This window comes from Lineus longissimus, chromosome 10 (assembly GCF_910592395.1).
Source record: "Lineus longissimus chromosome 10, tnLinLong1.2, whole genome shotgun sequence".
NCBI lineage: Eukaryota > Metazoa > Nemertea > Pilidiophora > Heteronemertea > Lineidae > Lineus > Lineus longissimus.
In genome coordinates, this window is record NC_088317.1 from 9867702 (window position 1) to 9882653 (window position 14952).

At 44.5% G+C, this 14952-nt stretch overlaps 4 protein-coding genes across 4 annotated transcripts; all 4 read left to right on the plus strand.

The window, feature by feature from the left end:
* Window positions 1-944: 944 nt before the first annotated feature.
* LOC135494290 (uncharacterized) lies at window positions 945-3758 on the plus strand. The gene has a single exon (XM_064782203.1). It carries the CDS (start codon window positions 945-947, stop codon window positions 3756-3758), a length of 2814 nt encoding a protein of 937 aa, XP_064638273.1.
* A 44-nt stretch (window positions 3759-3802) lies between these two features.
* LOC135494291 (uncharacterized) lies at window positions 3803-7273 on the plus strand. Its single transcript, XM_064782204.1, has one exon. The coding sequence runs from the start codon at window positions 3803-3805 to the stop codon at window positions 7271-7273; it is 3471 nt and encodes a 1156-aa protein (XP_064638274.1).
* A 1121-nt stretch (window positions 7274-8394) lies between these two features.
* Window positions 8395-10248, plus strand: LOC135494292 (uncharacterized). Its single transcript, XM_064782205.1, has 2 exons — window positions 8395-9247; window positions 10058-10248. The coding sequence occupies exons 1-2, from the start codon at window positions 8395-8397 to the stop codon at window positions 10246-10248; spliced, it is 1044 nt and encodes a 347-aa protein (XP_064638275.1).
* A 99-nt stretch (window positions 10249-10347) lies between these two features.
* On the plus strand, window positions 10348-12723 carry LOC135494293 (uncharacterized). The gene has a single exon (XM_064782206.1). The coding sequence runs from the start codon at window positions 10348-10350 to the stop codon at window positions 12721-12723; it is 2376 nt and encodes a 791-aa protein (XP_064638276.1).
* The last annotated feature ends 2229 nt before the right edge of the window (window positions 12724-14952 follow it).

Below are 14952 nucleotides of genomic sequence, written 5' to 3' on the forward strand. Positions count from 1 at the left end.
CGACGATTTTCCATGTTATTTGAACGGATCCCCAATTTCCCTGCAACAGACAGAAAACACCTTGTTCGATACCTGAATCTTACATCACACTCACAGAGTTTTCAAAACACCGCCTATCAGAATGACCCCATATTACCTTGAATTAAATGTTATTTCCTGGCGACCTTAGTGAGAGGTTCTTGTACATGCTACCTGGATGAGTCATCACCTCAACCCAGGGTTCGAAAGTTGGGCCTTTAAAGGGGCACCTGGAGTATAGGGTGGGAGGAGATGGTAACATGCAAATGTCTGCCAGTTACCATCATGTGAAGAGCTCCTGGACTTTGAACAATGTTTTCCAAAGTTTCCAAAGCATAATCTGATCAGATTTGATTGAAATTTGTCAGATATTGCATATGGTACCACCCAGAGCTTCGTTGCCAGAATCTACATCTGTTTTAGATTAACCCGGGGCCACGGGTAGCGCTAGATTAGGACTTTCTCACGTTCGCAGTTTGCTTTGATGTCTGTAATATGCCACATTTGTGGGAAAATAAAGATATGATGATTCAGTTGTTAGTATGAAACCATCGTGTTTAGTTCGCCATCAGATCTGCGATCGCTGCAACTCCCATTTAGTAAATGTGTAGGAATCATCTTGCCATTTATGACAAAATTCGTCATGTAAACTGATGAATATTATAGAAAGCCAAGGTATGAAAATCAACTTTAAGAAATATCTATGTAATGAGATCATAGAACATTTTTATGTGTCACTGGTACAAACTGTGAAGTTGAATTTCCAACCTTTTTAATCTGATTGGCTAGTAACTCCCGCTGCAACTCCCATTTAGTAAATGTGTAGGAATCATCTTGCCATTTATGACATGGTGCCGTGACCAGGATTACACGCAACGACTACAACACAACGCAACGAGTACAACACAACGCAACGAGTAACCACGATGTCCAAAAAGCAAGCTAAGGACTTTAAAAAAGGCGTTCTCGCCTTACAACAAAAAAGGGATGTCCGGCTCAGAACCTTAGACACGGAATTCGGGACTGCAACGGCAGTTCTCGAAAACGCAGATATCAGCGAAGATGATATTGCCGAAGTGGAGGGACATCTCGAGGAGATGAACGATCTGTACCAGACGATACTTGAAATGAACGAACAAATTGAGAAGCAACTAACCGACCTGAAAGATAGTGACGCCATCGACAAGGAAATTACCGACAGCAGCGCAATTCACAGTCAAAGTAGAATAAAACTGCTGAAGGTCAAGAATTCGTTAGCTCGACAAACAAAACGGAATACGACTTCGAGCCCAGATGTCACAACCGAAAGAAGGAAGAATAAGACCGCCCAGTTGCCGAAGCTAAAATTACCGATATTTGACGGTAAATTCACGGCGTGGACAGCATTCTGGGACGCCATCGAGGCTGACGTCAATAAAGGAGACATACGCGGACATTACAAAATTCAATTACATAATAGGACAACTCACAGGGAACGCCAAGGACTACACCCGTCCGGAGAAAATCTACCAGCTCTCATCCAACTATTGAAAGACAGATTCGGTCAACCAAGGAAAATAACGAGAGCTCACGTCTACAACCTCCTTGATATAACTCCGCCAGGGGGTCACTACGCCAGCCTCCGGGAATTTCACGACAAGATTCTTGGTGACATACGGTCACTTGAAAATATGGATGTATCAATAGAACAATGTGCAACCTTTATAGTTCCTGTCATTGAAAGAAAATTACCAAAATTTCTGCGCGAGAAAATCGGTACCGCCGGTCAAGGAGACCGTTTCCAGGTTAAAATATTCATGGATCGATTCACTGAGGAATTAGAGAATATAAGCGAAAGAATGGATACACCAACGACAGCAACGCAGCAGAGGAATAATTCTCACGCAGGAAATAACAGGATCTCCGTGGAATCGTTCGTGAGTGTGCCGAATACTACTTATACTAAACCACCGCCGCAAAACTACAACCGACCAAAAGTGTGCCCTTTCTGTGCAGGACCGCATAACCCTTTCGAGTGCAAACTACCAGCGCATGAAAAGTTCATTGCCGTGCGTCAACATAAACTTTGCTCCAACTGCCTCGGACCGCATTTCTACCGGGAATGTCAAAATCAAAAAAGATGCCGCACATGCGACCGGTTTCATCACACCAGTCTGCATGATTATTTCGCCAATTCATCCAGAATAAACCCGCCTCGAAATAATTCTCAACAACACGCAACTAGTGGCTGTGCCATTGCGCCACAAAGTCATTGTACCGTTACCGTTAGAAAGGAACAACCGCCAATCGCAAACCCACTGGATACCGAAAATACACATGCCATCCCAAGTGAGACTCAAAACCAGGAAAAGTCCAAACCCAAAGAACAGGAAATGGATATCATCCTACTCGAAACCGGGAAAGTCAAACTCCTAAATGACGACAAAGAAACCATCGCCGGTGTCCTCATCGATAGAGGAAGTATGGTAACTTACATCAGCAAGGAAGCCGCTACAAGGTTAGGATTGAAACCCCACCGTAAAAGACCGCTAAATGTGAATGGATTCGCCGGACACGTCACCAAACGCATCTATGACGCAGCCTACGTCAACGTTAAAACAAATGACGGAATTCAAACCATCGAGGCCCTCATATCAAACGATGAAATCGTGAAACCCATCACTCAGATAGGCTGGGACGCCTGCCAGGAGTATAATTATATTGCTGGGCTTGATTTAGCCAATGATTTCTCAGATAGGGCCCTGACTATCGATTTAATGTTAGGAGTTGATTTCGCATTCGAATTCCTCGAAAACCGCATGGTAAAAGAAGACGGTCCGACTGTCCAGTTCAGTAATATAGGATGCTTCGTCTCTGGACCGCTGAGGCCAAAAATGACACCCACCATTATCACCACTGCTTCAAGTGAAGCTACACCTCATAAGGTAGCGATCCAGGATAACGAACTTGCCTTTTTAGAATCATACCTACAAGCCAATGCCTTGCATACCAGTGACGTCACCGACACGGAATACGACCAAAAGTTCAAAGACGAATACCTGAGCAAAATACAATACAAGGATAGCCAATATTACGTGCCCCTGCCATGGAGGACAGACCATCCTGAGCTGCCCAACAATCTGGAAACCTGCAAATCGAGAATAAAACAAGTCATGGGAAGATTGCGTAAGTTAGATTTAATTGATGCCTACGTCAATGTCATGCGTGAAAACATAGAGAAAGACTTTGTGTCTGAAATCTCCCATGAGTCTACAGCTGACACCGAAGGTTACTACGTCCCTCACTTCCCAGTCCTACGAGACAGTGAGACCACACCCGTTGTCGGGAATTGTCATCCCGAATATACTAAAGTACATCAAGTGTCAATTCAGCCCACGCTAGGTCCTGGCGACTGGTACAGAAGACATCCGTTTCTGGTACATTTCACCAATCTAGGGATGGTCACTCGGGTTCTGTTTATCTTAAAGGCCTTCCCACACCAAGAAACAGGAAGTGACTCATGCTTTCTTCAGAAGCCAAGGTTTGGCAAGATTAGTATTATAGCAAATAAAGTTAGTTCTCTGATGGTAACCAAAGAGTTTGCCTCGTTCTATAGCATCATATCCCCAAACTTCCACATGGTGTCGTTGGACCAGGATTTTTGGGTTTTGCAACACGGAATACGGAATACGGAATACACAACGCAATACTCCGGACGGAATTTACGGCGACAAATTCGCGGATTACGGAATAAACACTGATACGGGCATCAAGTTTATTACGGACAATTGAATTTCAACTCGGCATGGCAGACGAGAACGAAGAGAACGAAACCATGGAAACGGCGGAAACGGTTCCAAGGGAGAAAACTCCTGAGGAAATAGCGGACTTGAATCGCAAGTATAATAAACGTAAGGCTCTAATCAAGGCCTTTGATCGTGAATTCGAGGGGGTTGAGGACATTCTCTCCAAAGAAACCCCTAACAAGGCGGAACAAATTCTGGCAGAGGCCAGTCTTGAAGAACTTAAGAACATATTCGACAACGAATATGAATTAAATAACGATATCGAAGCGGAACTCGATGGCGGCGAATTCATCATTGAAATGGATAACATTATCGTGCGGCGGAGTCATGAGCGAAGACGTCTCATGCGTGTAAAACTGTTCGTTGAGGATTTCAAGGAGCACGCAAAAGCGGAAACAAAGAGGGAGAAACGGGACGGCACACCTTCGTCGGCAAAAACGGCAAGGTTGCCAAAACTAAGGCTTCCCATATTTGATGGGACATTCACAAAATGGACAGCCTTCTGGGAGACAATGGAAGCAGACGTGATAAACGGTAACTTTTCGGATATTACAAAATTTAGTTATATCCTAGGGCAATTAAAGGGACCAGCGCTGGATGCGGTCACAGGCATCCACGCGACGGGAGATAACCTCGAGACGCTGACGACAACACTAAAGGAGAGGTTCGGGCAACAACGGAAAATTGTCCGAGCTCACGTGTGCAGCATTTTCGACTTGGAGCCACCCGGACATAGCTACGCAGCACTGAGCCAGTTCTACAACCACGTCATGGGAGACATCAGATCGCTCAACAACCTGGGCATCGACACGGAAGAATGTGCGGCGTTCATCATCCCAACGATGGAGAGGAAGCTGCCGAGACAGTTCCAGGACAAGATGGGGACCAGCGGACAGGACGGAGCCTTCAACCTGAAGGCGTTTTTAGAAACTTTCGTAAAGCACCTGAACAATCTAGGAGAACGTTTCAGTAGTGAAAATCGCGAGAAAACCAAACCCGCTGAAAGTGCGAACCGGAAACCCATCTCTGCCGCAACCTTAGTGTCCAACAACGGGACAAAACCAAAATCATGCGTGTTCTGCGATGGAGACCATTTTCCATCAAATTGTACAAAGGGTGATTCGGATCGATTCGCGGTGGTCAAAGCCAAGCGCTTATGTTTCAATTGTCTCCGACCGCACTCTGCCAGGAATTGCAGCAATCGCAAAAATTGCAACGTCTGTAATCGCAGACATCATTCATCTCTGCATAATCACTTTGCTCAACATTTTGGCGCGACGAATGCTGGTGAACAGCAAGGCGGTTCTAGTACTACTCAAACATGTGCGATACCGCGTGAAAAATCACGGTGTCCAGTAGGCCTATCCGGTGCAGGCCTATGCGACAAATCAGAGTCGGGAAGTGTCGTAAAATTAGAATCCAATAAGTTGGATAGGCCTAACGGATCGGAACGCAAAACTAGGCCTATAGATCCTGCTGCTGTAGCAGCTGAGACGGCAGAAAACAACAAAATTGTTTTGTTGGAAACGGGTCGTGTCACCTTAGAAAATGGTGATGCACAAATTAAGGCAGGGGTACTCATAGATCGGGGCAGCATGCTGTCATACATTCGCAAAGATACGGCTGTAAAATTAAAACTCCAGCCACACGGTAAGCAGTACCTAAATGTCAACGGTTTCGGGGGTCATGTAAGCAAACGGTGCTACGACATGGCATCGGTTAATGTAGCTACTAATGAAGGGCCGAAGGTCATGGATGTCTTAATCACAGATGAAATTGTGAAGCCGATAAACCAAAGCGGATGGAAAAAATGTTTGAATCATGATTACATAAAGGAATTACCCCTAGCGGACAATCTTGGTGCCAAAACTGGCAAATTAACCATAGATTTACTCATAGGATGCGATAGTGCATATTTGTTCTTGGAAAATCGCATTATCACGGGAAAACGTGGTCCCACTATACAGTTTTCAAACATCGGTTGTTTCTTGTCAGGCCCATTAGAAATAATCCAAGGGGATAGCGCTGATGCCACGACCGCCGTGGTCGGCCAAGGTGATAACGAAAGTGAGGATCGGGAGGCGGAATTGTTGAAAACTTACATGGAATCAATAACGGTCAAAAATGACGAAGGAAGCGATGGTAAGTACGATGATCAATTCCTCTCAAACTACCTTGATAAAATGCAATTCAAAGAAGGTCATTATTATGCTCCACTCCCCTGGAAAGATGACTACCCGGAGTTAAAAACCAACGTGGACGCCTGTAGGTCCCGCCTCAATCAGGTTACATCTAGGCTTAGAAAATTGAATCTTGCTGATCAATACATGAAAGTAATGCAAGAAAATCTTGATAAGGGGTATGTCTCAGAGATCAGTGATGCACAGGCCTTAAAAGAATCAGATTGTCACTTCATGCCACATTTTCCGGTATTGAGAGAAAGCGCAACCACTCCTGTTAGAATAGTGTTCGATGCTAGTTGTGGTTCGCCATCATTAAATGATTGTTTACACGGTGGGCCAAATATGACACAAGATCTGGTAAGGTTGTTGATGTTATTTCGGACGGGAAAGTATGCTATCAGTGCAGATCTGGCCCGGGCTTTCTTATCGGTTAGGTTGCTCGAGTCGGACCGGAAGTATGTGCGTTTTTTGTGGTACAAAGACAACGACATGACGAAAGAAGTTGTGCCGTATACCTGCAACACAGTCATCTTTGGTAATGTCAGTAGCCCATTTGCCTTGGCAGTCACCTTGCATAAACATCTGACTCAGTACAACACACCTGTATCACTAGACATGTTGGCAAAGACATACGTTGATAATTTGTTGTCAGGGGTCGGCTCAGAATCGGAAGCCTTGAAGTATTGCCATGAAGCTAGAGAAATCATGTCTTCGGCAGCTTTTGACTTACGGCAATGGGCCACAAACTCGGAAAAACTGAATGAGAAAATACACGAAGACGGTACAAATGCAAAAGCAGGTCCACAAAATGTCCTTGGCTTAAAATGGCATTGTGTCAGGGATGAGCTTTCGGTTAGCGAGAAACGATTTGAAAAGGACAAGGTCCACACAAAAAGAACGGTAGTCTCAGAGACTTCTTCGATTTTCGATCCTCTTGGTCTTGTGGGTCCAATGGTTGTGCCAGCTAAAGCGTTCGCAAACAAACTGTGGGTTGAGAGTAAGTCTTGGGACGAGCATCTGACTGAGGATCAGAAACATGAGTGGAATGACATTCGGGTGTCATTACAAAGAGCGGATGAGATGAAATTTCCAAGATGGTTGAATCTTGAATCAGATAATCAGTTGGAAATCATTGTGTTTTGTGATGCATGCCCAACTACGGCAATCGGGTGTGTAGCATATGGTAAGCAAGGCAACCGGGTCACATTGCTGGGTTCTAAGAACAAGGTGGTATCGCAGAAAAACAACAATCTGACGGTACCAAAATTAGAATTGCAGGTATGGTGATGGGAGCCCAATACGCAGATTACTTGGTCAACACATACAGGGACACTTACGCAGGAGTAAACGTAACTCTCCTCACTGATTCGGAGATAGCCTTGTATTGGGTGAAATCTGACAAAAAGTTGCAGCAATTTGTCAAAAATCGGGTTGACCTGATCAGAAAGCTCACAAAGGTCGAGCAATGGTTTCACGTCAGAACGGCTGACAACATTGCTGACATAATATCACGGGGTACAACACTCCAGGGACTGGGGAGCTCTGTTTGGTTACAGGGACCCAAGTGGTTAAAAGACGACAGCATCACTTGGCCAATCAATCCCCTAAATGATCACAAAATTGAGACAGTGTTGGTAGGGAGTGTAGAGGTGGAAAATGAATTTCTTCCAAAAAACACTAGGGTAGGCCTAACACAAATCATGGATGTCCAACGCTACAGCTCCTACACCAAACTGTTAAAAGTGACCTCATTGGTCACCCGAGCTTTCAAACGTGGAATTCAGGCCAAGAGCAAAATTTCAGCGGACGACATGCACGCCGCGGAACAACTATGGATTCGTAGCACTCAACAAGAGGGGTACAGCGATGTTCTGACTTATCTACGGGCAGAGAAAGCAAAGAAGCGAAAGCTTCCCAAGCGACCACCATTGGTCAATCAACTAGGCCTATTTCTCGCAGACGATGGCATGATTCACTGCGGGGGGAGGGTGCGTAACGCAAATGTCGAATTGGACAGGAAGTTTCCGATTCTACTTTCAAAAACTAGCTTTTTGTCAACGCTGATCATCCGGGATGCGCACCAACGTATAGTGCATTATGGTACTGGGGCAACAATGTGTGAACTCCGGAAAAAATTCTGGATCACATCCATGCGTTCTACAGTTCGTCAAGTTGTCAAACGTTGCGTAATCTGTAAGGTTGTAGCTGGAAGACCTTACTTGACACCACTGGCACCAGAGTTACCTGAGTTTCGGTTAAATGAACTAACCGCATTTAGAGCATCAGCAGTAGACTTTACAGGTCATATTTACGTTCGCAATAGGCCCACAAACAAGGTACAGAAGGTCTATGTAGCATTATTCTGTTGTCTGACAACTAGAGCGGTTCAATTAGAAGTAGTCCCAGACATGACGGTTGAGTCATACTTGCGTGCCTTCAGACGGTTCACATCAAACTGTTCGACACCTAAACTTGTCTACTCGGATAACGCCAAAACCTTTAAGGGCGCAGAAACAGAAATCAAACGGTTGTTAGCTAACGTGAGTGGTGAAAGAGTTCAGAATCACCTTACTAGAAACGGCATCTCTTTCAAATATATACCGGTGCAGGCTAGTTGGTTTGGAGGTGTGTATGAACGCCTTATCGGGGTAGTAAAAAGCGCCATCAAGAAGACGCTTGGTAAGGCTCTGGTTGACAGTGATGAATTAAACACCATGGTTAAAGAAATACAACAAGTTGTAAACAACAGACCGCTAACATATATGTCGTCGGAGCCAACTGAATTAGGTTTACACGCGATCACTCCGAATCACCTAATTTTCGGTAGAGATATGGATCTCTTACCTCACCAAGAGGTAGAAAACGCAGAGTTCGATCCAACATATGACTGGAAAACCGCACTGGAAAAAATGGCACACCACAGATGCGTATTGATCAATCATTTTCGGAAACGTTTTTATGACGAGTACGTGGCCGTGTTACGGGAACGTCACATGTACGAAGTAAGTAAACAGAACGCCACAGCAGACACAATACGCTGTGGGGACGTGGTCTTGGTTCATGATAAGGATGAACGTCGGATTAACTGGAAATTAGGAAAGATCGAAAGTTTGAATACCGGCAAAGATGGGTTGACGCGTTCCGCAACTGTGCGCACAACATCGGGTAGATCAAACCGTGCGATTGGAAAATTATATCCCCTGGAATTGCATGTTGGTCCAGAGGAAGTGCCGCCAAAGGCGGGAAATCACGTAAACGAAGGTACGCGACCGCAGCGCGCAGCTGCGAAACTCGCACGTGAACGGATACAGAGACAATCTCAAGACTAAGAGAATTCTCTCAAAAACTTTGTGTGAACTATATGCATGATAAAAGGCACTTGTTATTAACATTTGGTTTAGGTTTCAGTAAAGGTTGATCGGAAATCATTCATATCGGAACTTAGTTGAGTTTAGTTTGAAGTCATCACATTACCTTTAAGTGTATACTCATTCGTTGTTGATGTTTAGACACACGACTAGTAATTTCTCGGAATAACCAAGATTCGGATAATTGTCAATCGTGACATTGTTTACAGTAAGATGGTTATAATTATATCGAGTTCACGTTCTTTGTCGTGTAGACAATATTCTTTCTGATGGCTGATTACATTACAAGTTTAACTTCAAGGATGTCAAGTTGACATCATCTGTTGATGGATTTGTCTACTTTTAAAGGTACAAGTTTCTAGAGTTTTAATTAGTATGCATGTTTTTTAGGTTTCACTTGCATTTACTGTTTCTTGGCCGCGGGGAATGTCGGGAATTGTCATCCCGAATATACTAAAGTACATCAAGTGTCAATTCAGCCCACGCTAGGTCCTGGCGACTGGTACAGAAGACATCCGTTTCTGGTACATTTCACCAATCTAGGGATGGTCACTCGGGTTCTGTTTATCTTAAAGGCCTTCCCACACCAAGAAACAGGAAGTGACTCATGCTTTCTTCAGAAGCCAAGGTTTGGCAAGATTAGTATTATAGCAAATAAAGTTAGTTCTCTGATGGTAACCAAAGAGTTTGCCTCGTTCTATAGCATCATATCCCCAAACTTCCACACCCGTCAGGATCGTGTTTGATGCAAGCAGCGGATCTCCATCTCTGAACGACTGCCTGTACGAAGGACCAAACATGCTGCAGGATTTGAATGAATTGCTGATGCGCTTTCGTGTTGCCAAAATAGACTCACCGCCGACATCGCCCGCGCATTTCTATCCGTACGACTGATGGAATGCGACCGAAAGTACGTGAAATTTCTTTGGTATAAGGATAATGACGTCACAAAGGAAATTGTACCATACGCCTGTAACACGATAATATTCGGCAATGTATCAAGCCCCTTTGCCCTTGCCATTACGCTACAAAAGCATCTCGCCGCCCATGCTGATTCTCCTGTGGCTAAAGATATGCAAAAATAAACTGTATGTGGACAATCTCTTAACTGGAGTGGACACTGATGAAGAAGGATTAGCATACTATCATGAATCACGTGGATTGTTAAATGCCGCCGCCATGCATCTCCGTCAATGGGGCTCAAACTCAGAAAAGCTTACCAACCAGATTCAAGCAGACGGATTACAAACTAAGTCAAATGACGTCGGAGTCCTCGGTCTCAAATGGGCCACCAAATCGGATAAACTGTTCATTGCAAAAAAGGAGTTACCATTGCCACAGGCACTTACAAAGCGGATCGCAACTTCACTAACCGCTTCCGTTTTCGACCCACTGGGGTTAATAGCACCAATGACTGTTCCCGCCAAAGCATTTGTAAATAAACTCTGGAAGCAAAATAGCAATTGGGATGAAAACTTGTCATCACAGGACCAAGAACAATGGATAAAGATAGCCGAAAACCTCAGACAGGTGAATGATGTGAAACTACCACGTTGGCTAGGTGCCAACACCAAAAAACCACTTGAAATCATTATATTCTGTGACGCATGTCCAACCACCGCACTTGGATGCGTCGCCTACGCTAAACAGGATACCACTATCGCGCTGTTAGGATCCAAAAACAAAGTCATATCCAGCAAAAACGCACACCAAACAGTACCAAAACTTGAACTGATGGCCATGGTGATGGGAGTTGAATTCGGCGACACCCTGCGTAAAATCTACGCAAAGGACTACCCAGCGATTGAAATTACCTACACCACAGACTCTGAAATCGCCCTCTACTGGTTGAAGTCAGGAAAGAAACTCAAACCCTTCGTACAGAATCGTGTAAACATCATCCGGGAGAAATCCAACCCCAACTCATGGTATCACGTGGCAACAGATGAAAATTCCGCCGATATCCTGTCCCGAGGTGCTACACATGAAGAATTACAGAGATCGTCATGGATCACAGGACCTAAATGGTTAACCCAGCCAAGGCATACATGGCCCCTCAAGAATATACAGGACAAACCTGAAATCGCGATAACCCTTGCCGCAGGAGTAGAAATGGCAAATGTTTTTCAACCAGCCAGTCAAAACATAAACATGAGCAATGTCATAGATATCAACAGGTTTAGCTCATTGCAGAAACTTCTCCGAGTCACCGCGCTTGTGACACGCGCCTTCAGGTCAGGACCAATCAACCGTAGCATGCTTACTGCAGAGGATGTAAACAAAGCCGAGAAATTATGGATATCACATATCCAAACCACAGCATATGCAGACGTACTGACCTACTTCCAATGCCTCCACTCCGGGAGGGCTACCAGGTTTCCTAAACGCCCAGCCATCATTAACCAGCTCGGACTATTCATAGATAAATCGAACATTATCCGCTGCGGGGGGAGAATCTCCGCCGCTGATGTGGCACCGGACCGCAAATATCCGATTCTACTGCCCCACCGATCCTACCTGACAACATTGGTCATTCAAAACGCTCATCATACCATGGTTCACTATGGTGTTGGCTCAACCATGGCACACCTTCGTAACAAATACTGGATTACGTCCATGCGGGCGTCAGTGAAGAAAGTCATTGGACGCTGCGTCATCTGCAAGAAAGTAGCAGGCCGGCCATACCTCACACCCGTCGCACCACCACTACCAGAATTTCGAATAAACGATCTAACCGCCTTCAAATCTACAGCAGTGGACTTTACATCGCATCTCTACGTGCGAGTCAATAACACCACTCAGAAAGTGTATGTCTGCCTCTTCACTTGTTGCACGACACGCGGTGTACACTTAGAAATCACTCCTGATCTTACAGTGGAATCTTTCATCAGATCTTTCAGACGATTCACGTCAACACATTCCACACCAAGCCTCATATATTGCGACAATGCTAAAACTTTCACAGGAGCCGATGCAGAACTCAAACGCTTATACAACATTGTTAGCAGTGACCGCTTCAAAAATCACCTCACCGACAAAGGAATATATTTCAAATATGCGCCTGTACAAGCAAGTTGGTTCGCCGGTGTTCACGAGAGACTAATTGGTGTAACCAAATTAGCACTCAAGAAAACTCTAAACAAATCACTAGTCTCGATTGACGAATTCCAGACCCTGATTAAGGAAATCCAGGCTACCATAAACAACAGACCACTTACATATCTATCAGCGGATCCGAAGGAACTGAAGGCCATCACGCCAAATAACCTCATCTACGGACATGATGTCACATTGTTGCCAAATGAAGACATGCAGAATGAATCTATAGGCGTTTTTACACGGTGCGGGTTCAAGCCGGATCGAGACTAGTTCAGGTACCAGCCGGTTTATTTTCCCTCGTGTAAAAGCGAACCTACCGTCCTGAACCCTCCTGGTCCGAGGCGGGTTCCGATCGCCGGTCTCGGGTCGGTGCAGGCCGGTGTAGGCCGGTGGAGGAGGGTTTATTTATGCGTGTAAAAGCGAACCGGCTCCGAGCCGGTTTGCACACGGTACTCGCGTGACGTCATTCGCGGGAATAGCTGCCGTGTTCCTGGCATGAAATTTTCCGCGGAAAGAAACTGCTGTGAAATCTTCAATTTATCGAGAGCAAGAGCTTTCTTTCCATACAAATGCTGTGTACAAAGCAAAAACTCTGCATCTCACCGGCGCCATCGTAAACCATTTTGTATTATTTGTTGTTGTGATATTTTCGTAGCTCCACCGCCAGCAGGATTGATCAGCGCCACCAATTGACGATGTTAGTGACGAACCGGCCTGGAGCCGGATCGAGGCCAGATCGTCGAACCGTCCCCGTGTAAAAGCGAAATGAACCGTCCTGAACCAAACACGCCTCGCGCAACTTTAATTGGAATGCAGGTGCATTGTTTGTTTAGATTACATTTAGTACCGTTAGGGTAAATTGAGGATTCATTGTTGACAACCTGTCACTCGGGACTGGCCCACTTTATGCACGCGTATTTCCGGAAACTTGAGGTCAAGTGACCGGCTCACTGGATGTAAACACAACTTAGATCTCGCTCGGCCGGGAGTGTCAGATATTGCATATGGTACCACCCAGAGCTTCGTTGCCAGAATCTACATCTGTTTTAGATTAACCCGGGGCCACGGGTAGCGCTAGATTAGGACTTTCTCACGTTCGCAGTTTGCTTTGATGTCTGTAATATGCCACATTTGTGGGAAAATAAAGATATGATGATTCAGTTGTTAGTATGAAACCATCGTGTTTAGTTCGCCATCAGATCTGCGATCGCTGCAACTCCCATTTAGTAAATGTGTAGGAATCATCTTGCCATTTATGACAAAATTCGTCATGTAAACTGATGAATATTATAGAAAGCCAAGGTATGAAAATCAACTTTAAGAAATATCTATGTAATGAGATCATAGAACATTTTTATGTGTCACTGGTACAAACTGTGAAGTTGAATTTCCAACCTTTTTAATCTGATTGGCTAGTAACTTTATGATGCTGCAATGTAAACACTGAGCACATGGCTAATAATAACCAGTCATCTTTCTGATCACCTGTTCATGAAATGATTTTGGGCTTGCGTTCACAAACGATGAATTTTCATATTAATCCAAGCTGAATTTCATAATCCATGTAAGCACAGACTTACGTCCATAATATCAGTAAAGATGCCACACTAAAATGTTGTTGGATTTTCCTCCAAAGACATCAAAATACCAGGCTAAACAATGGGAACCTACAGGTTTTCCTACTCCTACAACAAACAGTTAGTGTACTGGTTGTTGTCATGAAACACTCGTCAGGTTTACTGGCCATATGGGTCTGTCCAAGCTGGGGGTGATTTCTTTCATTTTAGTTGAATTTTTGATATTCAAGTATGTGGAACCTGCTACCCCAGGCTGCTACCTTACCCCTTTGGGCCTATATGGTTGTTCCCATATCTCATGCTGAAATGCCTGGTACCAAGTGAAACAACAAGGAAGAGAATAAATAGCACTGATAAAGAACCCTGGCAACTGACCCCTCGCATATTTCTTTGTTTCTTGAAAAGTAAGAATTAGCTTGGGTCTTGTAAGACAATTATGTAAGAAGATGGGATTACAACTTCAGGGCTATTCAAGAGCTGTTGCGTTTACTGGACAAACCACACTGCCCAAATGCACAAGTTCTCAATAAATACTGTAGCCATGTGAAAGTTTGGTGGGCTAGCATGTCAGATACTCATCAACTAGCCAATAATAAGGTCAGGTCAGATACCACATGCCGTGTTTATAGAACAGCCTCCAGATTGCCACTAGCGCTGCGCAAAATTTATCAGTCGACAACCAGATCCCGCCAGAGATCCTGGCTTGAGATAATATTGTTGTATAAAAAGTACGTGTACTATATTCTTGCAAAGTGATAGTAGTGTTGTAATAAAGTCAGTTTTTCTCAGTTTTTCTTATCTACATGTAAGTTGTGAAACCGTTTCATTCAATCTTGATTAATATAAAACATCATGGTGCTACCATGCCGACTAACCGGCGGCTCATATCGTTCCTAGACTTCTCCTTACAGGAGCGGGAGAC